The sequence below is a fragment of the Camelus ferus genome, chromosome 17 (assembly GCF_009834535.1).
Source record: "Camelus ferus isolate YT-003-E chromosome 17, BCGSAC_Cfer_1.0, whole genome shotgun sequence".
Taxonomy (NCBI): Eukaryota; Metazoa; Chordata; class Mammalia; order Artiodactyla; family Camelidae; genus Camelus; species Camelus ferus.
The window spans coordinates 16,279,374-16,306,546 of NC_045712.1; the positions used below are offsets into that span (position 1 = coordinate 16,279,374).

The window sequence follows — 27,173 nt, forward strand, 5'->3', positions numbered from 1 at the left end:
TATCTCAGCTCCATGATAATTAAACTGCAAAACAAAGTTAAGTTAAGAGAGAAGCCAAAGGATTCGAGTACTAACCCTTAGCATCCTAATGACTTTAAACGTGCATTAACACGTAGACAGAAGTCACATGGAAAGATCGGCTTGTATGCTTTGAACAAAACTCAAAGAACTACCAGATTATGAAGTTAATATGCCACCCAAATTAAGCAGTAAGTAAAAAAAAAAAAAAAAAAAGACAAAAAGATAAAGCCCTCCAGTTTCTGCAACCCCTTTTTTTCCCTCCCCTCTTAGGTGCCAGGGCAAACCTGAGCTGAACACAGAATTAGAGGTTTGGCAGATTTTCCAGCCTCCACTCAAGATGATGGGAACAAAAAGCTTCATTATGGTCAAGTGTCAAAGTTTCATCATAATGCATCTTCTTTTCTCTTTGTTCTGCTTTTGTAAAAGGCATTGTACAGAGTAAAAGAGATAAGAGTCCACTTTCTTCTCACGGAACTCGATTCCCCCCACCTCGCGCCGACCTCCCCAACTATGAAACACAAGTAGTAGGAGAAATAAAGCAGAAGGCGGCCAATGGTGACATGCAGTTGTCTCAGGAGAGAAACATGAGCCAGAGGAAGGGATAACCTCCAGGGCCAGGGGAAGGGAGAAGATTCTGCCAGAGAATTTAAAAGCCAAGAACCCAAGCGTAGAAGGTAAAGGGAGGTGTGACAGAGGGCACTGCTGCCCATGCCAAGGAAAAAAAGATTCCTATGCAGGCAAGAGAAAAGATTAAAAAGCTTGCTTTCTACCCCAAAATTTAAAAAGCCAACTTTTAATTGTGTTAAAATATGAATTTGAAAGTAATATTAAGTGTTATTAAGCTATAATTCTAGATAAAATTCTAACCTGGATAAATGCAATTTCCATTTTTTAAAAGAAGATCTCAAATCACAGCTCGTTTTATGAAGCCATTTCCACAGAAATTAGAGGTGATCTGAATGGAACAAGATTCAATGCAGGGGGGAAAGCGTATGCAAAGTGAAGAAAATCATTCAAAGAATTAGTCCCACAACCAGGCAAAAAAAATCTAAGTACGTATGTTTGTATATTCTGCAGGCTAACATGTTCAGATAATTAACATTATGACCTTGTCTACCACTTTAATTCAGGCAACAGCTTTAAATCTTCACATAAGCAAATGTGAGATGAAGCCCTACGGCTAAGGTAGACAATGTCTCAAAACATACCTAATCATTCATCCCTAAACAGTAAATTGCACAGAGCAGGGGGGAACATATACGCCATTAACTAGGCAACTAATTATTGTTCTTCATCTCGAGTCTGAGCTGCAACCAACTTCATTCATGCTTTCCAGGGCTGATATGGCACAAATCAAAAGGGAATAAAACCCATGCCACCATATTTGTTACCAAAAAATGGTTAACACTCACATTCACCACTTGCAATAAGGAACTTCTTACACTTACCTAATTAACTTGTCAGGTCAAACATCATGGCCAACTTTACCATCTTAGAATTCTACTCTCTACTGCTACAACCTATTATTATGTCTTCCGTGCTCTACAGCAATGATTCTCAATCAACAGCGACTCTGCCCTCCTGACTCCCCGCAAGGGACACATGGCAATGTCTAAAAACACGTTTGACTGTCCTGATTGGGGTACACGCTACTCTTTACAGTTGGCAAAGTACCATTTTTCTTTCTCTCTCCATCCTCTCCATTCTCAGTTCTTTCCCTCTTAACTCTTAAAATTTATAATTTCCAAACTCTCACTGCTGAGGCCCAATCACCTGCAGTCTGGCTTACAAAAATCTTTATTTCTGTAAAATCCAAAATTCTGTTCTTGGCGGGGGGTGGGGGGGTGTTAATTCCTATCATCTAAACATTTGTTGTTAAAATGTTGTCCATTTACTCCCAAATTCCGTATGTATTAAAACCACCCCACACTCCCAGACATCATCATCCTCTTAAGGAAGGTACTGTACAAAATACATGCCCATAAATTTGTATGTAGTCAATTCTAGTAAATATTTTCATTTATGGTAACTTGAATACATATTTTCATCACATTAAAAACTAAATGGCACGTCATTCCCCAAGGAATTCTTTCTAATGCATTATCGCCACAAAGGAAGAAAGAAGAAAATATTCCTGATGGATATTGGCTTTCCCTTGTAGTCAAGTCTATCTCCACATTTTACTTCACAGTAGACATGTGACTCATGTGAAATTTATCGTTTCCGACTGAAATCTCCCTGTAGCCATATCCAGAACACCAGCATAGCCCTCGTAACGTTTTTAGGAAAAAATGCAGACAGACGCTGATCCAGCTCACGAGATCCAATCTCCTACCCACACTCCCCCTCCTACACCTCACTGCCTCTTTTCTCTTTCCCTTCCTTCCCAGTGGAGTGCATGGGGAAGGCTAAATGTCCAATTTTTTAGGAGTGGAATATTAAAGGCTCTGAGAAGTCCTGCAGTTTAAAAAAAAAAAAAAAAAACCTGCATTACTATGTTTACCTCAGCAATTCCCGATCTTCTTTGGCCCCAGATACAGGCTAGAAAAACTCTCTGAACAACCTTTTACTTAGGCCCCTGCCAAGGACTCCTTACACTGAGACTGAGTACAGAGGAAAACACAGAGATACTCAAACAATTCTGTACTGATGATAGTCTTTTTGTTCACAGAAACAGCACTCCTAGAGGCTAATGACAAGAAATCAGTAAAATTATTTAAATCTTTGGGTTACTAATGGTTAAAACGGCCGTTAAAAGTCTCCCAATGTCTAAAATTAATTCCTGTAGTAAATGTCCCTACCAAAAAAAGACATACATCACACCTGTGAGTTACCGAGATATAAATTCACAATTTGCTGTGATGAATGGTGGAACTGGTGGCCATTCTGATGAATTACTCTCACTCTCAGTCAAGTTCCCAGGCCATAAACATGGATTCTAATAACTGTATTTATGACTCGTATTTTACAGACAAAAATCTGAAATCAATTAATATATTTCTAATTATTATACTTCCTGTCCTCCCACTGCATAAATCTATTCTGTTCTGTAATGAGAGCTCAAAATCAAATATTCATCAGAACCTGTACTTTAAGCATTCTACAACCCACTGAAGTGTCTTTGAACCCTGAAAGTATGTATTTTCCACCTTTTATATTACAGCTGTACCTAATTTATTAAAATCACTTAAAACATCTAAATGGCAAGCAGTACATCTCAAAAAATACTTTAAATGCTCTTAAGATCCAGTAAAATATATTCTGCAAGGGGCAGCACTCAGCTGGAGCAATCTTTAGACAAATTACTCAAATGAGAATCTATACATTTTGGGGGTTGTCTGCATGAAGAAAATTAGGAAAAATTATTTACTACAGGGAAACCATTATGTATTTGAATAAGCCAAGAGAAAACAGAATAAAAGAGCATGGTACTTTTCTAACCAGGAAAAAAAATACTCAATTTAAAAAAATGAAGTGTGGCTATCTCCCTATTTTGTTAACATTTTAACAATGACTAGCTGTTTTATAACAAACATTTTAATTTGGAAAAACATTTTAATATAATGATTGTATTAAAGAATACATTTGTGATAGGCACATACTTTCCTTTTTATAATTCAGTCTGTATTTCCATCAGAGAGATTTGAAATCCCACATCTATGCCTTGTATACATAGATGGAAACCTGAAAAATACGGTATCAATCAGAGATGCGAGACTCAAAATCTAAGAGAAAAAACTTGAAAGAAAAAGGAATAGTCCAAAAACAAAGTCTCGTATCAACACTAATGACTGAAGAGAGTTCTTTGGAATTAATCTGGGATGTGAGAAAGAATCCAGGGTAGGAGAAAGACACTACATTAATTCCAGCATTTCTTTGGGGAGAAAAGAGTTTCCTGTACGACCTGCACCATAAACAGGCATCTGGGTTTGAGTTCCAAACTATAGGGACCAAGAGAGCTGGATTAACACACATGGAAAACATAACTGAAATGGATACATCAATTCTTGGGTAAGGTGTTACCATTCAAATTTTTAAACAGACTATTTCTGGGTCACCCTGGCATATGAATGACCTTGCTTGCACCTTTTCAACCTCTCAGTAGAACCACCAAAGGAGTGTCAGGATAAATATATTAGATCTTGGTATATTTAATCTTCTAAGTCACTATCACTGATAATGAGATTTCATTTTCAGAACAGAAAAGGGAAAAGATACTTTCAGTTCCCTGGGGGCAGTGACCACATGAATATGTCTTTACATCTAAACATGAACAAGAGGGCTTGGCACACAGAAGGTGGTAATAATCATCTGCTCTGTGGGGAGTTAAAAGTACAGATACATACATACACACTTACGCCCGCCTCCACAATATAATTTTTGTTTAGGCCATAAACAGAAGGCAAGGAAGGAATCCATTCTGGGAGGAATTTGTGGCCATTATTACAACATTTACATAACTGGTATCAAACATTAAGCTGCTGACACTTGACAAAAAGCTGGATCATGATGATCTGTCAGTCACCATTCAGAGCTCTATTTTCCTTTCTACTCCCTTTGTTAAAAGTGATCATTTAAGAAATGTGCTATGTCCTGCTCAGCTTTCAAGTGACTTGACAAGGTTCACACCAGGTAACTAAATTTTCTCATGGTGCTCCAGCAGCTTGATCAGCTTATTCTGGAGGGTCCCTTCATGGTTAGCTATACTAAGACAGATATTATTTCGTAACAGCCTCTTAGATCAAAAGGACTGACATGTGCAGTAGTCACCAGGGACCTCAGAAATAAAACAATAATAATAAAAGCAATCTCACCGCCTCCTCACTGCAGCCCGGCTCACATTCATCGCTTCCCCGGACATGAGAAGCGGGCTTTCACCACGACCGGAGTTGTGATGCGTTCCTTTGCGATTTCACGCCAAGACTCCTGGAATGGTCAACTTGCTAGGCTTTCCATTTCAACTCTCGAGTCTCCAGAGAGGACTGAACACCACACCACTCACTTGATTCTGTAATCGCTTAGCCAACCTGTACAACAGAGTCTGCTGCGTTCCTGCCACAGAACACTCACTCCATTAAGGAAATGGATCAGTAAGTGACCAGAAAGGTGGAACTCTCAGAGCATCATGGTGACAGACTGCGCAAACGCAAGGCACTCTGCTGAGCCTCTAGAATGGGGTTTCTCAACCTGGACACTATTTACATTTGGGGCCAGATAATTCTTTCTCGTGGGGGCTCTGCTGTGTATGGTTAAAATACTGAGCAGCATCCTGGGTTACTCGAGGTTCTAGAGTAAGTCCCAACTAAATAAGCAAGTGATTCTAGGCATACCATTTAAGCTTTCCGAGTTCCATCGTCTCCTCTCTTCCCTCTGCCTGGAATGCCTGCCCCACACATCCATGCAGCTCAGTCCCTCATTATGTGCAAGTCCCTCCCCAAATATCCCCTCATCAGAGAGGCCATCTCTGGCTTCCCCTTCTAAAACAGCACCACTCTCCCCTTCATGACTCTGCATGGCCTTACTTTACTTTCTCATTGTATTAACTGATGAGATTACATATTATTTTGTGCATGCCTCACTGTCAGTCTCCACCAGGTAAAAATAGAATTTTGTTTGTTCTGTTCTCTGTTGTAGCCCCAGTACCTAGAACCGAACCTGCCTCATGGCTAGTGTTTGAGAAATACGCTTTCAGTGAATGAGTCAACAAACTGAAGGCTAGTGAGAGGAAGACAGACAGACAGACACTCAGACGCGCGTGCGTGCACACACACACACTCACTCACTATCACTATCACTCTCTCTCTCACTCACTGTCAGTCTCTGATTTATTTAGCCAAAGATACAGAACCTCAGCAAAATGTATGCTTAGGAGCATAAATCCCCGAGACCACCAAGGGGAAGGGAGGTCTACATGGGGCCCTTCTGGGTTTGAGAAGTTTGTACACTTGGGACATATGCAAGTTTTCAAGAAGATCTTAAACCAACATCCACACCTAATGCTTTCCACGTAGAAGAATGTCTACAAGGTTGTCCCACTTCCAAACTTAGCTCCAGGGGCTAGGAGGGCCAGCAGGAAGACAGTTGTCACTGCTCAGGAGAGGTCTCTAATTTGCTCCACAGGAAGCCACTTTCCCACAGAGGCTTCCCTTTCTGCAAAAAGGGCACAGCTCAGAAGGCTGGTTTGAACAATGAAGACATACAAAGCAATTAGCCCAGGGCCCAAGACAGAGTCAGTCCTCAGTGAGAGCTACCTGCTGCCTTCTCAACGTCTAAAGCCTCTGAACAGCACTACAAGTGGAGCCTTCTGCAAGGACAGAAGAACTCTAAAGGGTAGCCATTTGTGGCTCCCGAGAACCTGAAATTTAACTAGTGTGATTTTTATTTAATTTTAATTAATTTAAATGTAAATAGCCATGTGTAACCAGTGGTGACAGTACAACCCTGAATACCGTAAAGGACCCCAAATTCATGGAGATTTCTTATTTTATTTACAACCACGGCAGGCTACTGAAATCAAAAACTCTTTTCAAAAGTACAGACATTTCTTTTCTGCGCCTTCTTCCCTTATTAAGTGCCATGAGGTTGCTTCGCTTTAAGAGCTGGGAAAGTCAGCAAGGGGAGTGGGCACAAGGGCTGCTTGTCCCATGGCCCAGCCCCTGCTGCTTCTGAGTAGAGACTGACTGGTCTCAGGCAATCATGCCCATCCCCATGTTCTTGCCAGTGGCTGGGTTAAGAACAAACAGGTGATTCAGTTCTGACCAATGAGACAGAAGAGTTAACAGGGCAAAGGGACGGTGCTCTGAGGAACGTTTTACTTGCTCTTAAATAGAGACACAAGAAAAGAATACAATCTCTTCTTTCTCAGGACTTTATACCTCTGCATTTGACCTCTGGAACTGAAGTCCTATTAAAGCCATGAGGAAAGTGGTTCTAAGTGCAAAGCCTACCAGCTAAGGATGGCAAGATAGAAACAACACAAAGTATACCTTAAAGATGGCAGAATCCAAAGATGCAGCCTGGTGGCGCCCTGCCTCTAGAGACCTATGCTAAGATATAAATTGTCCTGATTATTAAGATAGGAGAGTCAGGAGGTCTTTTCCAGGGGCTAGAAAGGGTAACTGATACAAAAACAAATCCTTAAACACGCTCCTGGAAATGACCTCGGTGTGAATTTGGGAGAAAAATCCTGCTAATACTGCCAGCCAGGAGCACTCAGATGACAAAAGCAGCTAATCTTGACTGGTCCTCGCTGGCACAGCAAGCACATGGTCCAATTGGCCGTATGTGTTGAAACTTCCTTTTCACACCCTAGTGGATGGTGAGAGAAAGGGCAATCTTTACACAAAAAGGATGTTATAAGATAGCTCGTTAGGAGGTGGTGGAAGAATGTAAAAGCCACAGGACCTTCAAAAGTGTCAAAATCACTTCCCAGTAGGAGAGTGTGGACTACGTACTTCACAACAGTGAGGAGAAAATACCTCCCATTATCACAGTGAGCCCCAGAGGCAAAAATACACCACAAATGGCTTTTCTCTCATCTCTGCGGATACTCCTCCAACAGCCTAGTTAGTGGAGGCTCCTATTTCATTTTCCTACTAAAATTTCTCAACAACCAATCAATACCAAATGTACTAATGGCATGCACTCCCTGCTCAAAGGAAGACCGCTGTCCTAACACTTGGAACGAGGGGAAAGGGTGGGACAGAGACAAACGAGTTCCAGGAGGGAAAGAGGCCAACAATAATTGGGGCAGAGCGACTAAATGATACCTTTGGGAGCAGCAAATTTTCATGCAGCTTCAAGAAGGAGCTTGTTTTCCTCCCAGGGAACAGCCTTCAGACTAGGAGAATGTGGACTAACACAAACAGGAAATGTGGATCAAGTGGCTTTCACAAACCTAGGGAGGATCTCAAGGTCAACTAAATTCAGGAAGTGGGCCGCGGGGCATAATGCATACCTTAAAACGCCCTCAGTGGCCCCGCTTTCACTCTCTGAAATTCCCTCCATCACAGTAAGCAGGGATGATGCGTAAAACATTTAACAAATCAGAGGCAATAAGCACTGACAATGGGTGGTGGCGGGTAGATGCAACGGTCCACTGTTCAATCCTGAAGACCCTAAAACAGGAGGAGCGGCTGGGGAGGTGACACGGGGAAATTCCGCGTGACTGTACCAGTGTGCATTAATGACTCTTAATAATGTATATGGCTGTACCAGAAGAAGGACATACAATGAGCTATACTTTTTGAAAATAAGGACACTAAATATTTTCCCTAGTGTTTAAGCCAATTCAAGAAACTATATTCTTTGTGATTTTTCACATCACCCATACAGGTTGACTGTATGACATCCAAGAGGCTTCTCAATCCTTCCAAGATGGTGACACCTGCTCCAGAGAAGACTTATCTCATCATATCAGAACACCAGCTGTACCACTACTGAGTTCAATTTTTTCCTTAAAATGGCTCAGTTTTTATAAAATCTTACATATATAATAGGAAACTTACAGCAAAACAGAAAACAAGGGGTACCAGGAAATAATGAAAGCCACAAGATCAAATTCTGAAATACTCTCCCAGCTGAAGGCGTTGGGCATGACCTCTCTCTTTTTAAAAAGTGATACTGGCAAGTGGCAGAGAAGTGTTAAAGATCTATTGGCACCAAACTGTGAGTTTCTCCTTGATAAAGAACTCAAGAAGAAATGACTTTATTATGCTAAAGTCAAGTACTTATACCACAGAAGAGTCATTCTTCACATGACATAAAATCACATTTAATGCTACACTCACAGAAAACATTATTATACACTGTAGAATTACTAATGAAAAGCAAGGATTCCGAAAGTTACCAGAAAGCATTTGTCAAGAAGGCAAGATTCTACGTTAGATACATACCACCCATTTGTTTTTTTTAACCTAAACAAGGTCTTAATTATATGACAGGAAATTGATGTAAATGAAAGAGACAACAGGTTAAATTTTAACATCAAGAAAGACAACCAAGAAGACACACTAGCCTTAATGCTACTGATCTTCAATTCAACAGGATCATGGGAAACTGCCAGTTGAGAGACGGAGATGAGGTTAATTTCAGGATCATTTAACAAACCGTGGAAGGTCATCATGCCCACTTTGTACTGGAGGAATACTCAAGGTGGACTGACCACAACAGGGCCATGTAAGACTTAAGACTTTTGCTCAGGTACAAGATGACACTGGGCCGTGTAAACTGAGTTCCCATTTGTATTTAAACAAACAGAAAATCGTATGTTTAAGCACACATTAGGCACATATTCCAGCTATGTAACAGCAAGACTAAATGTTCAAAAGCCAATGAAACCTAGTAAGTTTTCTCTTACAGTTATATTGCTACGAGGCCCATCCCACCAAGAGAAGAGACAAATCAGGAATAAGAGTGTAGTTCAACTTAGTAATTTCAACAAGGGAAAAGCCAATAAAATGTTACTCACGTGATATATATAAATGATATTTTACTTGCCAAAACAAAAAAATTCCATGTAACAGAGCTTAACAATATCCAAAGGGAATGATAGAATGCTCCCCTGTTTTATATAGTCAGAGAGTGGGTTTTATGAACCGAATCAGATATAATAAATGAGCACCATTTTGTTAGGTTACAAAGGAAGATGGGTAGCCTTTAAGTAAATCACCCAGCAAATCAGTGCTCTCCAATTATTAAGCACGTATAAGGCGAGGTATATTTTTCCTTCGAACCTTTGAATTAATCACGTCCCTCCACCCTCCCACACTCACCCCACCTCTGCCCCAAAGAAGCTAGCTTTAAAGAAGAGACTATCATCCTTTCAAATATTATGACCAGGAAAAAAGATGTTTGACTTTGATCTATCACAGATATGAAAAATACATACTTATAGATAACTCTGTGAATGCCTTCTGTAGACCCGCTAAATTTATAGATTACTACATATTAAGATTTATGTTATATCAAAGCAAATATTGACCTTACCTCTGCCTGGGTCAATATTTACTGCTTTGCTCAATAAATCTTGATGTTCATTTTTGAACTGAGTCAATATCAGTTCATTAATTTCTGCATGGTTCATATCAGCATTTTATAAAATTTGAAATGCCAGTAAAAATGTTTCACCTAAAAAATTTAGATATAGCCAATTAAAGAGACAAAAAGGCTTTTGCTTTCCTTTTAGTTTTTTTTTCTTCTTTCTCTCCCCTCAAAACTGTTACAAAGAAAACTGCCTGAATTCAATATAATTCAGCCATCTATTATGAAATAAAGGGATTATTTTGGGAAATATTATGAATGTACTGGTATAAGAAATCAAAGTATTCCAGATACACTTCTATACAATATTAAAATATTATAGAAATATAAATGTAAAAAAGCAATAGCCCTCAGTTCTCCATGATAACAATTTACTTATGCATACAGTCTCCAGACTTCTGAGCTCTATTCACTGCTGGGATCTTATCACTCAAATAATTTTTATACATCTTGTAGCTCAATCTGTTTCATTTCGGTAGATGTTTAGTAAGCATTTCATCATAAGGATGTACGAAAACTACCCAAGTCCCTACTGTTGGTAATTTAGGCTGTTAGACTTACGACGCCAAACTGGGTATGTGCACACGTGTCTGAAAGACACATTCCTCAAAGCAGAAGTGCTGGATCAAAGACCACGGGTATTTAACACCCTCACAGATATTGCCAAAGAACCCTGGAAAAAGACTCCAAGAACCCACTACCGGCAGAGCCAATTTAAAACCCAGACTCTCAGCCTTTGATTTCCCCACGTTTTAAATGTCCCATCACAGCAACAATTTAAATTGTTAGCCCTTGATATACAGCACTTGATACCAACCCAGCAGTGAACAATATTTCATCTTCCTAATACACTTTTTCCAAGGGTCACAAGGACCCTGAGGAAGGTATTGATGTCCTCTTACAACATACAACCGCATCCATTAGCTTTACAAACACCTGCGAAACCATCTCCAGGGAGAGGATGCTAAGGAACTTGAGAACTCGAGTAGCAAGAATTAGAACAAAGGTAAAAAGATAAAGAACACATCTCTAAGATGCTAGAATAAATTTCTCTCAAACAGCAGAGGAGAAAAAAAGCCAAATTTTGCACTGAAAATTGTTCAGGGTACCTTTAACATATGGCACCACATTTTTCTCTTTTATACATGGAGTCCTAATCAGCGTGTGACCATATGTGTTTTTTGTCACCTGATCTATCCTTGTAATCACAGACCAAGTGTAAAAGAAAAAAAAGAGCACCTATAGGAAAAAAGAGCTTGTCCCACAATGTATTCCCTACCTTGAAAGCCCTCCTACTCCAAAACATTTAGGTAAGAACAGGAAGATACAAAGATTAATTACACACAAAGGTTCTGCTCAAGGAGCATAACGCCTAAAGGACTTGAGAATATGGACAAAACAGCACACCATGTCTTAACAGGTTCAAGTGCAATTTTTTTTATCTTTAGAACCAACCCACAGTTCCTCATTTACTCATTTTAAATTAAATGCAACGCCAGCTTCAATCATCCTGGGGATCATCCCAGACAATTCATTTTGCTTTCTCTTCCCCATACTAATGGTAATGAATTCCCATGGGCTCTTTCCTTCTCTAGCTCTCTCTCTCTCTCTCTCTCTCTCTCTCTCTCTCTCTCTCTCTCTCTCTCTCTCTCAAATCCCTGATGATACAACCCTGTAGCTTCTCAGAGTTTCTCATCCTGCCCTCTCCTGCCGGTGACTGATCCCTACCGGTACAACCAGTGGTCTAACTCGGACACAACTCTTCAGTGACTCTCTCTCACCCTCAGGAAGACGTTCTAGGTCACCAGCAAAATTCCGTTAAGACCCTTCAGGGTCCATCCCCAATACCCTGCAGTATTCCCTTAACTTGCTCCACTCCACCACATGCTCCAGACAGACTGAGCTACTCCCGGCTCCCTAATCACAGCCGGATCATTTCACGCCTCCAGGTTCTGCACGTCCTGGCAAACACCTGCCCGTCTTTAATGGCTGCGATCTGGCAGCAGCAATTCTGAGGAGTTTCTCTGGCCCCTCCCATGATAGCACAACACACTTACTGAATGGCATACAGTAAGCAACTAGTAAGTGTATCAAAAGAATAAACAAATAACTTCTACTTAAAAGCTGTAAGTAGGTGAACAGGGAATTGTACAGAAGATAGAAATTAATTGTGAAAAATAACGGGGAGACTGATGAGTTGAGAGAGAGTGAGATCAGGCTAAGCGTCAAGGTAGAGATACCTTTGAGCTGGGACTTGGGAGAATGAATCTCCAGGCTGACTCCTCCCCAATTCCCTCTGATCAGAAGGTCTCTGTTGCAAAGGGGATGTCTCTGGGGAAACGATTCCCTTAGGAGACTTCGTGGGCGGCATTAAGAGAGGGGCAAATAACATGACAATACTAGCATTAAACTTTGAGGTTCTTCAGTGGCTTCTATTCTTCTAATGACAAAAGCAGATTTCAGGTGGCATGTATATTTTGCTTTACCCTGTACAGACACTATTAAAAAATAGGCATGGAAAAATTATTTTAGGAATTTAATTATATCTTAAGTTCACCAGGGGAGCTCGTTACTTAAAAGGATCCAACAGTGAAACCTTTTGTAAATCACCCACTAATTTATCTGGATTTCATGGCAGGATCCCCTCAGTGAGTTCCCTAGCACAGACTGGCATGAACTCATTTATCCATCCATCCATTCATCCACTTGAAAAATATGTACCAAACATCTACAAAATGAGATACTCTGGCACACAGCAGGAAAAACAAGGAATTATAAGCTATAATCCTTGTTCTCAAAAACTCTACATTTAGCTGGGCAAATGAGACACATAGCTACACATACACACATACATACGTGTTATAAAGCAAGATGCTCATAAAAATACTGTAGTGCAGTGGCATATAATTAAGAGCCATCCCAGGTGACTACATACATCACCACCAATCCTCAAAGCCATCCTGCAAAGTATGTCCTTTTACCTCCATTTTACAGCTGAGCAAGTCATCAAACCCCAGGACAATGAGAAACAACCTTGGATATCTCCTCCCACCAGTTCCTGGCCACAGAAGGAATGCCTCTCAGAATAATCCTGGTTGACCTTCACCCAGTGCGCAACACCAGACACTTCTTGCAAGGAATTCTGGTTGCTGCATGTCTCAATTTGGGATTCATCTAACAATGTGAAATGTCCCCCTTATACTGATTCACAGAATCTTTCTACACAAAAGGAACATGAAATAGAGGTTATTAAAAATGCAGAAAACCAAATAGGGTAAGTTAAAAAGAGGTGGGAGGAGAAACCACCACCTGTTTTTTTCCAAGTCTTTGACGGGGAGGAGAGAAAACAGAGAGCTCTATAAAAATGCCTCAGATTTCCACTTGAACTTGCTCCAAATTCATCTCTCATTTCCCTTTCCGGCAACGATGACCTACCTAGCATGTGTTACTTTCTGTGTAATAATTACAGAAGTTCTGGGCGAACTCCAAAATTCGTGAGCTGTCATCACCTCAAGTAACACAGAAAACTATCTGTATCACAGTTAAGAAAACTGACAGAAAAGAAAGTGCTTTATTATTTCCAATGATATTCGTATTTAAACTCTAGCTTTTATTTTTGTTCAGTGTAATTCTACATAAAATACATCAAGAGGTCTTTCCCTCTTTTTCCCCTTTCTTGGAATAAGGAAAATAAGTCCAAAGATGTAAAGTAATCTTGATATTACACTGCTATTATTAAGTTAATAAATAATATTTTACATTTATATCCCACTCCGTATATTTTATGCATGATATTTTCATGCTTACCTCAGATTTTACAACTTCTTTCTAGAGTAGAAAAAAACTAAGAACCAGAGAGAGAACCTATAGTCACATGAGCACAATGGGACCAAAACACCTGTCTCCGGGCTCCTCTAGGCTAAAGCTGTAGGTATGGTCACAATGGCATAGTTTGATCAGCCTACAGAAGTAAAGTTTTTTAGCATTTCAAGTATGAAATTAGGATGTAAGCACTCCAAGGTGATTTAGTGAAATTGAAATAACGTGGCGAGTTCTAAAGTGAAAAGTTACGGAAACGTTACTGAAATGCTATCATGACAATATCCTTGAAACATGCTCTCCACAGCTCACTTATGCAACTCTCCTCAAGTGACTGGGTGGGATGCCACCAGAGTAACCAGTTCAGCATCATTCACCGAACCCCACCGTGTACACGAAGGCAACCTAATGAGCAGGGCACCAGAGCCAGGGGGGCCCCAGGACCGCCGACACTCGCTCCTCCCCAGGAGCCGTCTGCTAAAGCACCTCACTCCCTGGTCTTTGTTCCTCCCAAGTGCTCTGCAAAAGGAGGACCACCAGAATCACTATGAATGTGACCTAGAACACTTGCCGGGGACATTTCAGCCCAAGGGAAATGCAAGACCAGAGAGAGAGAGAAAGAGATGTTCCAAATCTCTGAACAGCTTTGTTTATGAGTCAGGCTAGTATCTGCTCAAAAACTCAAGTTGTATCAGTGTGAACAAGAGGTGGCAAACTTTTCTGTAAAGGGCCAAATAATAATATTCTAGGCTTTTTGGTCACAGGTCTATGTGGCAACTACTCAACTCTGCAGTTGTAACACAAAAGCAGCCATCAACAACGGCCAAAGGAATGGATGTGGTTGTCTTCCAACACAACTTCATTCACAAAAACAGGTGGTGTGGTGTGCAGCTTGCCAAGCCCTGAACGTAAGGATAGTTTGCTTAACCCTAATCCCAAATCCCGAATGGGCAATTCTTAGGCATTAAGGCTCAGAGAACGTAGCTAGCTTAGCTCTCAGTATTACCTAGTGATCACCCACTGTCAGTAAGAGCCACCCACTGAGAAACTCCAGTAAGAACGGTATCAATAGTACCAAAAGTAGTAATAAGAGTCAAAATAGGCAGGAAGTAATATTAGGTACTTAATGCTAGAGATTTGTTAAATTTTCCACACACATCATCTCATGTCATTCCCATTAACAGCTCCAAGAGGAAAGTGATAGTAATTATTCCTTTAAAGATGGGGAGACTAAGGCTCCAAGCAGTTAAATGCTCTCTTAACACCATAGATGTATTAAGAGATAAAACTTAGATTTGAACCAGTCTACCTACATAACTGAAATTCAGACTCTCATATACAATGCTCACCCCCAAAGCATCAAGGCCATTATTTTAGGAGGAACTAAAACAGATTTGTGCATTAGAGGCATGAGATTAAAATCTGGGCCATTAGAAGTGGCCGGCTTCTTTTTTGCTAAGTGTAAAACCATTTCCCTCTACAAACAACAAGCCTTTCTTTTAGCAATCCCACTTTTGAAGAAACATTCCCTCATGGAGATACATACTGTAGCTTATAGTCTGATGTCTAGTTTACTGTGGTTTTAAGGCCATGGTCTCAAGTACCAAAAGTAACAGGTAACTCTTATCTCTTCCTGCCCTCTCTTGTCTATTTGCCAAGAAGTATCTCTGATAGACCCCAAGTCTTCTTGACATGAGAACCAGTACTCCACCACTTCACCACTGATACCATGAAATTTTCAAGATGTTTAAAGCATGGGGACTATAACCCATCAACTGATACCTCTATCATTCTTCTCTTTTTACTTTTATTTTCTCCATTATGCCTAGCAAATGACTTCACTGGTTATTCCAAACTTGCCTATATATGTGTATGTGTGTGTATATTCTGGGGGATTCTTCAGTCCTGCCCCGATTCTAGAAAAAAATCAACTAAAACAGGGATTAACAAACTATAACCTGTAGATCCAATTGGCTGCCTATTCAAAAAGAAATATATGGGGTGTGCTCAGAGCAGGGGGCCTAAAGAAATGGCTCCTCTGTCCATAACACACCCAAGAGGAATCTGGGTTCACTGTGACAAGGGGCACAAAAGTTGGGGCCTTCCTATCAACACATACCCTACACATGTCCCCCTGTACCTCCACCCAGCTGCTGAGCAGGACCAGTGGGACATGGCTCAATACTGGAAGAAAGCCACAGTGTTTAGTGGGGGGATTTGCAAGCCTTCCCAGTCCAGGCGTGGGTGGGCCATGAGTGGTCTTATAGACATGAAGGCTTTGAACCTCTTTTCAAGGGAAAAAAGAGATTCCATATGCCATTCTGGAGGACAAAAGTTTTTTAGAGCAGTAAAAATACTTTATATGACATTTTAATAATGGATATCTTTGTCATTGTATTTTTGTCCAAACTAAGGTGAACTGTGGGCTTTGGTGATTATGATGTGTCAAAGTACGTTCATCCTTAGTTAAAAATAAAAAAGTACCACTCTGAAATATAAAAATAATGACTATGCATATGTGTGGAGACAGAGTATATGGGAAGTTTCTGTACCTTCCCGTCAATTTTGTTGTAAATCTAAAACTGCCAAAAAACCAAAAGTCTTAAAAACAAGAAAACTCAGATGTTTTTGGCAAAACTTTGGTTTCAGTTATATACTTATTATTGTGTGTGTGTGTGTGTGTGTGTGTGTGTGTGTGTGTGTGTGCTGGATTGTGGTGTAAAACATGTTATAGGTCAAAAAAGTTTGCAATCCACTACAGTTAAGCTACATTGGCAAATAAAAGCAAAAATTAACCTCAATATATATATATATATATAAAATATTCCTAGCACAAAAATTGTAAGTTCAAATTTCTTTGTTCATAAATACATTTTTATCAGAACACATCCACGTTGTCCATCTATCTGCACCTGCTTTTGCAAGACAACAGCAGGGTGGAGTAGCTAGCTGCAAGAGACCCTATGCTCTGCAAGGCCTAAGATATTTACAACAGGGATCTTTACATAAAAGCACACTAACCCCCTGAAGCTGAATTATTAGCCCTCCCACCAATAGAAGCAGTTCCCAAATGCAGACACAATGCATTCCAGAAATACGAAATGCAAACTCATTAAGTCCACCAGATTTAAGGATGTGAACACCTCCTCCACCGCAAAGATTGCACCAATCGTGCCCATTCTTACCTCAGGAATGGGGAAAGTTTTAGGCCCTTCATTCCTTCACTGCCATTTGCAACTGGAGATGCTGATGGGATATAATTTCCAATTTCCCAGCAGCGTTATTATTTTACCTTGATGAACTGTAAACAGCAGGCCACTTTATGCCTCTTCCTAACTGATATCAGAGCCACAGAGTACAAAGTAATAAATTTTCGCTGGGTTTCTTGGCAAGGAGCTATATATATGCGTAATTTCAGCCTTCATTTCCCAATTTCCTTCATTTATCAGAAATGGTGACAAAAAAGACTCTAATTAGATAATTCTAATCACAGCAAACAGGATGTGATGGAAGACTTCAGAATCACTATCTGTTCCTTGCAAAACAAAACAGATAGGCTCTTCTCCCAGCAGGGGCAGGAGATTTATCAATAGACAAAAGGATGCAAAAAGCCAATAGATAAGGTGTAATTAAAGATCAGGCCTATACATTTTACACTGACAAAAATTTAATAGGATTCACAGGTGGAAATTCAGCGTTTAAAACTAGAGTATCATTATGAAAAGAATACCTTTCAGTTCTGTAGGCAACAACAATGCATAAAACACAGATTTGTTATTAGGATGAATACTCCATGCCTCCAAGTACTTTCATACAAAAATTTGAATTATTCAGTGCTAGAGTGATTTGCAAAGTGGTCTATCTTCTTCAAGCATTCCTTCTTAATTAGCTCCAATACATTTTCCATATATTGTTCAGCACCAAACTGTCTTTTAGAAATAACAATCCACCTATTTTATTTTGGGTAGTTGTCAGAAACACAATCCAGAGAGTTCTACGTATTCTTGTAGGCTTTTTTTTTTTTTTTTTTGGCCCCTTAAAATGTAAAGAAAAGTATTTCCAATGTAACATTCAACATAGTTTGTAACAACGTTCTCTTTTCTTCACTGGCTCAAAGGCTAAAAGTGAAAATAAAAATAAATGAAACTACAGAAATACGGTAGCGGGCTGAAATATACTTAACAAGACGCGATTGGAAAATAAAGTTGCATTCCTGAAATTCAAGCACAATCGGTCGTTTTGATATGTCGTGCTTTGTAATATTTAGCAGACATTTAGCAACCCAAGACTAGGCGTGTATTTTCCACTCTCTAAAATCACAGCCGCTGGGAAAAGCAAAGAAAAAGCCGCATCTCTCGGAAAATTACAAGTCTGGTACAATAACTCATTAACAAGCAAAGTTCAGAAATAAATGCAAATTGAGGAGGGGAGCAGGATGGAAAAAAACAGGTGGGAGGGAGAAATTAAGGTATTCACAACCTTGAGGAAAAACAAGCTAGAATATTCCAACTTTTAGTGAACTACAAAAGGTTTTAACAAACAGAAATCAGGCGTGAAAGTGATTAAAAACCGTGCTTTCAAGTGCATTTAATGGGCTGTTAACTGACCTGTGTGACTCTGGTCAGAACAAGCCAACTTACCCGAGTAGGCCCAGTACGGGTCGCCGGAGGCCTTGCGCCTGCGGATCTGCGCGGAGCTGCCCTGTCTGTTGTCGTGCGGGGCCCCAACGTAGCCTTCTGTCAACGCTGGAAAACAGGGAGAGCTGCCGTGAGTCAAGATCACCACCCGCCTGACCCAGGAAAGGTGTCAAATGCACGCAGCTAGGGGATCTCCTAGAAGCACACATCTCGGGGATAACTGGATAGAACTTACCGGCTTTACCGAAAAACAACTACAGGAAAAACTAGACAAATTACCACCAGTATTATTACTATTAATAATAGCTTACAATGAGCCTCTTCTCTGTGCCATGAACCTAAGGTGCACTAAACACGTTACATACGTTACCTTGTAGAATCTGCAAACCACCGCCAGGCAGCAGATTTAACATCCCAATAATGGGCCTCTTCTTTAACACACTGAAGCTTAGAGTAATTTTAACTTGCCCAAGGTCATACAACTAATCGGCCTGGAACTTGCGGTTTTGGTTCCAACTACATGTATAAGCCTAAATCCTAGATGCAAAGGCTCCCCAGCCTTACCCGACCTTCCCCCAACAAGCGGTGTAGGGAAACTGGAGTTACCCAGGCTCCCTTGCCGGATATCCGGTGCCGAGTGACTCAGCTATATTTTCCCGCATGCGCAGTACCCATGTGCTGGTATATACTGAGGACCTGCGCTGCGCAAGCGCAGAGGTTACCCCGTAGGTCGTGGATTGCTAGATGCCGGCTTTGTTTATGTAAGGCGGCCAGGACTTTCTGCAGCTGCGTACTCCTGTCTGCATTAAAGGCATGTCAGAGATCCTACACTCCGCCAGTGTCCTTCAGTCGGCCCAAATCCCGAGTGAATCGGCCAGAACTTGGGCGCTTGCAGGGGTTATTCCATATCTTACAGATGGAGGAATAAAGGCTCAGAGACACTAAGTAAGTGGTCCCAGGTCACACAGCTAAGTAGGCAGCCGATTAGGGAACCAAACATAAGCCTGCATCAAGCTCGGGTCTCTGCCATCCAAAAAGCAGTCTGAGGCCTGGGAGACACCCCGTGGTGAGTACCAGTCCTCCACATACTTTATAGACTCCAAGCAGACCTGTTGTCTCTGAAGATGTGAAACTTGAAACCCTCCAAGGTCAGAAATGCTCGGTAAAGAAATACTGCTTAATGATTGTCTTTTTTTTTTGTTTGTTTTGAATACTTAAAGTGAATCCAATCTTCTACCCCATTATGGAGAGCTTCCATCTGTCTGCTATAGTGTTCAAAGCCCTGCCCTCCCAGCCACTTCATGGGTGCAAATTTCTTTTATGGCGAACCCACACCTGAATGCACTGATGTGTAAGTCTTGCAGGTGTCCAGAATCCAAAATGAATTGGAACTACACTTCAAACAATACATCCCAGCTGTCTATGTTAATATTTAAATGCACCCAAACAAAATCAAGTGTGCTTTTGAAAAGCAAGGAAAATGGTTAGAGGAACTGTACATCCAGTTTAAGACGAGGATGGCACCAGGAAATCACAACACACAGTCTCTTTTCCAAATTAGTCCAAGTTGTAATAATAATAATCTCACCATGATGGCATTAGCTTTGTTGACAATGTGACAGTCATGAAGAAAAACGAGGAAATATGTAAAGCACTTTATGCTTGCACCGTCCATTGCAAAGACTGCCTTTAAAAGAAATAATTCTTGAACAAAAGCTGTTCCACAGAGATGAGCCCTTCATAGGGAAATCAGAATCTTGTAAAATCCAATCTCATGTTAACAAAGTAAACCTGGTGTTGTTTATGTCCGCTCTTTGGTCCTGAATGACAAAGTCAAAACCTAAGTTACTACCCATTTTTAAAGTATGATGAAGGTTCAAGTACCTATGCTCCAGTCCATCCTATACTTCTGCAGATGAGCCATTCAGAGTCTCAGGAAGTTGACCATTCTAAGCTTCTGGGATCAAAAATAAAATTTCCCATCTACCAGTCTCCTAATCTATTTTTTCCCTCCACTGAAGCACATTAAGTAAAAAACTGGTCAGCTCCCCTGTCTGTTCTTAGTAACTTGTGTTATCTTCATTATGATTCTATGAGGTTGGTATTTTTGGCTCCATTTTACAGACCAGGAAACTGAGATTCAACTACATACCCTAACGAAGGCCACACACATAACTCCTATGGTCAAGACATTTTTTGTTTTACTCATTATCTTGATACAGAGAGGAAGAACTATAGGGGAATAATTATTTAGAATAAACTAGCTCTAAGAAGCACAGAAAACTGAAACATGAAAAAGATTCCTAACTGTTCAGCTTATTTGTTTTCTATGCATACAGGAACCATTTTATGTGCCTGTTTATTATGCTTCTTAGAGCTAGTTCACTCTAAGTTAAGTATTCCCAAATAGTGCTTCCTCTTTGTATCAAGACAATGAATAAAATAGCAGCCCCGTTCCTAAACATACCCTTGGGCCAGGGGCATGGTTTACAGTCATCCTCTGGCGTAAGCTAAACAAAGCCTACCCCTTGGAGCTGGCAAGGATGCGGACAACAGGATGTGGTTGTCCAATCCGTGAGTTGTAACCTAGCAGGTGGAGTTGGGTATGATGATTACCAAAACCGCAACGAATTTCCACTATGTTACCAAGCATTTAAAGAGCGCTGTATGCTCAGGGCTGAACAACATGCTCTGCTCATAGTAACCTGTGTTACCCATATAACAACCCTACGAGGTTGGTCCATTTAGCCCCAGTGATATGTATGTTTAGGAAAGGGGACACCGGTCCATCAGAGACATTCTTCTCTCTTGCTGAAAGTGTCGTGACACAAGCTGGAAGCCTCAAGGGGGTGGTTGAGGTCAAGCAGGGGATCAGCAGAGGAGCTCAAAAATGGAACCAAGCCAGAGAAAGCAAAATCTATGGATCAATTCTGTTGACAAAATTGCAGCCCAGGGCAAACCAACTTGAAATCACCCCTCTGGGAGGCTTTATGTTTACATGAACCAACTACCTCCCAAAGCTCACTGTGCTATCTCTTGTACGCAAAGATCGCACAATGGCTACAGCGTGACTTTGGTGACCTTAACGTGACCTTGGTGACCTTCAATCGAGTCACTGCAAAACTGTGTCATCAATTTCTCCGTGCATAAAAGGCCATTGTTAGACTAGAGGTCAGCCATCCTGGTTGCTTTTGTTTTAAAAAACAAAACAAACAAAAAACAAAAACCAACAAAAATCCTATGCCCTGGACCCTACCTCCAGAGATTCCGATGTAATTGCTCTGAAGTTGGTCCAAGAGATCAGGACTATTTTTCAAAAAGTTCTCCAGGTGATTCTGTTTTGCAGCCAGAGATAAGAGCCACAAACTTCCCTGCCGAGTGAGACCTGAGGTTCTGTTCAGCTGTGTGTGACAATTGTCAGCTCTTACCCTCACAGCCTGTAACTTGACAGGCTAAGTCTTAACACTAGTGAAGAGCTGACCAGGCAGAAATGAGGAGCCAGCTGCAGGAATCCCACCAGGGTGGTGTCAACCTGAGCATTCAGACAAACAAATCTGAACTGAACCAGAGTTCCAGCCAGAAAACTCACAAATGAACGAACCAGGTATAAAAGTAAAGAAAGAATGAGGTTATGCCCTTTACAAAAGATCACACAAGAATCACAGTCTCTAACACCAGTCTCTTTTTTTTCCTGAAAATGAGATGCCTTTCCTTTCCCAGAAACTTGAGGATATCAGGGTGTGACAAAGGATGGCAAAGCCCACCAGCAGCGATGTTCAGTGGCTGCATTACCCATCCTGCCGGGAATGCAAAGCTACAGGATCCAGAGCTTCATCAGGTAAGTGGGAAAACCTCCAAGTACATAGAAATAGACCCTATAAATCCCCATAGCGGTTAACTGGACTAGATATGACTATAGGTTTTACGGTCCTACACCTGCCAGTTCTGCAAGCCCAGTCAACTCTTAAGTGAAAAAGCAAGTCTACAGAGGATACATCCAGTCCGAGAACAAGGAAGGTGCATGTCAGAAGGTCCTCCCCTGACACTGCAAAGTAACAGAATCCAAACCTGGAAGTGCAGATGTTTTCCCAGCCATCCATGTACATCCCACCGTGGTGGAAGGCACCTGTGCTAAGCAGGGGACCTGCCTGTCTAACGGGGGTTCACCGAGGACAAAGTGAGAGGTGTGGCTGAGCTGCATACAGACTGGAAGTCGCAGAGGGGGTGGGGTCGCTCCAGAGAAGGTGGGTTAGCCCTGTCATCAGCACTCTCTCCAAAGTACTGAAGAACCATGTGGGATGTATCCAGCAAGGTAAGAATGGGCAGGAAAATCTGCATCTGAAGGGCACGCTGCATGGTCTCAGAAGGGCTCTGAGCTCCCTGGGATGAGGGGCTGTCAGCCTACCTCCCACCACAGAGCCTGGCATACAGTATGTGTTCGGTAATGAGTGAGTGAGTGAGTGAATAAATACAGGAACAGGAGAAAGGCTGATGGTGCCTGTGTTGGGGGATAAAGAGTACACATAGCCCTTTGTGTGTGTGTTGGTGTGTGCTCTTCTGAGCCATAAGCAAAAACACTAACTTCTCTCCTACTGTCTCGCTTTTTAATCACTGCTCACCTATCGGAAACAGCAAGCATCTAAAACATGAAGCTGGAAGGAACTAGCTAGAGTATCTAATAAGCAATTCTTTAGAGAGCAAACTCAGAAATGAACTGGGTGCCAAAGGACTTGATCACCCCGTCTCCAGATTTCTTTTGTAACATATAGACTACTCAGTGAAGATGACGACATTTATTTTCTCCCTTTTATTCCATTTATGTCAGTAGTGTCTGATTTCTTTCTCCCTGAATAAGACCATAATTGTGTGTTACTGGCACTTGCATAATTTAAAACAAAACAAAATTTCAAGTCTCTTCCTCAAATTTATTTTCATCATATGACAAGGTTTTTTTTAAAAAAACAACTTTTTAAATTATTTGAACAGCAAAGATGTATATTGAGTATATTAAGCAACATAATATTTTATTGGCAAGGAGCAGAGATTTGCAACAAGAAACACAATCTGTGGTTCTCAAGTAAAGATACAGACTCAGCACACCAAATTCAATCAATTTTAATACTCTTTGTACTCTTCTAAACATCAACAGCCAACCGACAGCGGCATGGCAATGATATGGTAGGGCCATGAATCATGCTATTGATTTTCAATATCTTCTGTGCAGAAAATTAAATTATGCAAATGCATGCCTTTACGGATCCTTACCTTAATGTGAAACTGCTTACTTGCTTATGTCAGCAACTTAATTACACAATTAAAAATGGTGCATGCTTATGAAAATATGTAGTTTCACTCCTCAGAACAGAAGGGAAGTGTAAACCTGACTATGGTTGCCACGTGACTACCAAGAGGGAGGAGCTGGCATTATGCAGACGTATATCCCACATTCTACCAAGTTCAACAACACCAAGCCTGCTGTGGTTTATGGAGCTGAAGTTGGCTGACAGCGCAAGGCTCAGGAGGGCTTCAAGTGGTTTTAATGCTTCAAGGAACTGGGTTCACAGTGATGTAACAAGTGTAGAAGACACAAAGGATGCCCAGTAGTGCACAGTGCAACAGACTCCTCCTCAAAGAGGATGTCTCTAATGCAAGTTACACACACACACACACAAACACACACACACACACACACACACACAGAGCAAACAACTTGGACATGAGAAATACCAAACTTGAGCAGCCTTCGAGGGTCTGGATTCTACAATAATTATATGACTCTACAAAGGGAAAACCCAGCCACCCCCATCACCCAGGAGAACAGGACTCCCTCATTTTTGACAGGATTAAAGTAGAGATTTCAAAACCAATAGCATTAACTAGCCAGTGACGCCTGAGTCTCACTCGGCAGGAGGAATCTTATGTTGGTTGCTATGCAGAAAGCTGACTGAGTGACAGGTCTTTTCATCTGGGAGTCTTCATAAACTGCATCCCCTCTCAGAACTTATACCGAGCCTACCTCAGTTCCAGTCTGAAGCGAAAAAGATAAAAATGTTTCCAGACCCAAAGGCCCAATCCTTTCTTGTAAAAATATCCTGAGAGCTACCTACCATGGAAGGTATCAACAAAACTGTTTCCTATGTGCATGATTTAATTTCCCAGAGCCACCGGACATAGTTTATAACGATAAATGTTTTTATTCTGAGAATAGGAAAGATGTGTAATCCCATCTGCCTTAACGATATCTTCAGGAGGATTTGGTATAATTCTTAACTCTCAGTGTTTCACAGAAATTTTTGACTTGAGGGAGAGAAAAAGAGCTTCCAGCTTTGTTAACTCCTGCGTTAATTTGCAGGCTGAACTTTTTTTTTTCATACAAAGAGACCAGCTCCTCGAAACACTACATTAAATACCGTCTTGTCATAGATGTCTTTTCTTAGGTTTTACTGTCGGATAGAAGGGTCACTGAATCTACATGGGATAAAAATAAACATAGTTATGAATTGATAGTATTTTTCTTCCAAAATTGCAGATGTGCAAATTGAAATTGCAGAGTATGACTAATATCTTACTATCCTGGACAAAAGTGGTCCCTGTGCACATGCTTTATATGTCTGACAGCAAAAGGATGTCTGAGGTGCCTACAAGGAAAGGAAATCACATGGCCACCAAGCGTTTCAAAATAACCACAGCATTCCTCCACATTACTGCTTTATCTTACCATATCGAACCAGCAATTTCCACTTGATTGCAACAATGCTACGTTCTCCTATAAGGGAATGTGGTCACATGACAGAGGTTATGTGGAAGTGAAACCACAGTCAGTTGATGAGGAGAACAGCCCCCAATTCCAGCTACAACACAGTCGCACGTCTTGTCCTCAAAGCAAAATAGTGTAGGGACACTTGAGGGTATTTCCACTTAACAGCACGTTCAGTTCTAGGTCATTCCAAAGGACTTCAAAGCCTGGGAGAATTGGTCAGCTTCCATCCAAAATTGAACACATCAGAACAAAGAAGTTGTGGTTCCCCAGCGCCAGAATGAAAATTACTTGGGATGATGGATGGATGGCTCTCATATGAAGAGTCCTAGTTCCCTGCCAGAGTTACCGCCAAAAATAAGCCCACTAAAAATATTAGGCGCTCACACTTTCAAATCCAGGACGCACGTTTCGAACGGCAGGCAAGCAGTTAAGCAGGCTGTTTATATCTATTACAGCTGCTCATACAACAAACAAATTAAAGATCCCTCGACGATGGTGAAATCTCTATCAAGCATAATTTTCACTAAATTTTAAAGAGCATTTAAGAACATTAAATCCCACACAATAGTCTAAAATGAATAAATCTTTATCTTTTTTATGACGACAATGGGCAAAAGTATCAAAATTATAGTTAACGTAATTAAATATTCCATCAGCCTCTCATCTCCTTTGTGCCTGTATTTCAATTAATTGCAGTACAGTGTACTTCGTGAGGGTCCCAAGAAGTAGAATCAAGAAGTGCATTCCTTTGTAACTGCTGCATTATAAATGGTCCCCCTAGTTGTCTGTGATACTGAGCTAACCTCAAATACAATAGATTGCATTATAGTAGATTACCTATTTTATCACATTCAAATGTACCTATTGTCCCAACTAAAAAACAACAAAAAAAATTTTTCATCCTCCAAAGTGATAAAGGGACCCAATATAGAGCCATGGTTTTTTAAAAAGTAACATAGATGACTAAAACTTTTAGGCAATTCAAGGGAAAGAGGAAATCATACAACAATATAGTGACCTAGGGGGAAAAAGAACACAAAACAGGCTTGTAAAAAATGACAACTCAGTTAAAGAAGCGAAATAATGAACTCCTCTTCATTATTCTGCTCTGAAATAACTGATTACAAAAGGCAGAATCTTTGTTTTTAATCGCACAAGGCTGAAAGAGACAAAAAAAAATTAGTGATTCATCTGCTATTGACTATATCATAGTTAAAAAACGTCCGAAATAAAAAACACACTAGCCAACAGGTCCAGATAAAGGCACACTTGGAAAACTGATTTATATGGGGGCTCATTATATATCTGTGAGGAAAAGCTGAAAAATAACCACAACTCTTCCTTAGAGGCACCCCCCCTAAAAAAGAATTGGACTCCTGACTTCAAACATCAGACAGAAAGAAGTCACCCAACCTTCCAATCCATTTTAATACTACTTGGTTCTCAAAGAATCAGGTCTCTTGTTTCTATAAGATTACTGGGGAAATGAGGGTTAGACACAGATAGTGTTGTAGTAGTATCAACTGCCACAAATCCATACTTCCAATTTTATGATTGTGCCATCTTCTTGAATTCTGGATAATCAACAGAGCTCGCAAATTCACATCAGCAATTGCGACTGGTGGCCACCATGCTGAATACAGCCATCGATCCAAGTGTTTTGTTTCACCCACTGTAAATCTATGCGTGTGTGTGTGTGTGTGTGTGTGTGTTTAATGAGTTGTCAACATGGGAAAGATCCAAGAAGGAATGCCAACATCTGTACGTTTTAATGAGAAATCTGAACTTTGTTCTCAAATAGCAACAATATGCTCTGTGAACAGTGACTAGCCCTTCGGAGAAGAATCATGACCCCACCCAGTCCCACTGGATAATCTGTATTTCTTAGCTAGTTC

The 27,173-nt window shown here is 40.8% G+C and overlaps 1 protein-coding gene and 1 non-coding gene across 2 annotated transcripts in view; one reads left to right on the plus strand and one right to left on the minus strand.

The window, feature by feature from the left end:
- The window catches only part of PTPRG (protein tyrosine phosphatase receptor type G), a 654,052-nt gene that overhangs the window by 475,263 nt on the left and 151,616 nt on the right, over positions 1–27,173 (minus strand). Inside the window, 1 exon segment of the mRNA XM_032458153.1 lies at positions 18,522–18,626. Within this exon segment, the coding sequence (XP_032314044.1) occupies positions 18,522–18,626 (105 nt within the window).
- LOC116657364 lies at positions 15,880–16,009 on the plus strand. The gene has a single exon (XR_004312483.1). It is a non-coding gene; the product is annotated as a small nucleolar RNA SNORA11 (small nucleolar RNA).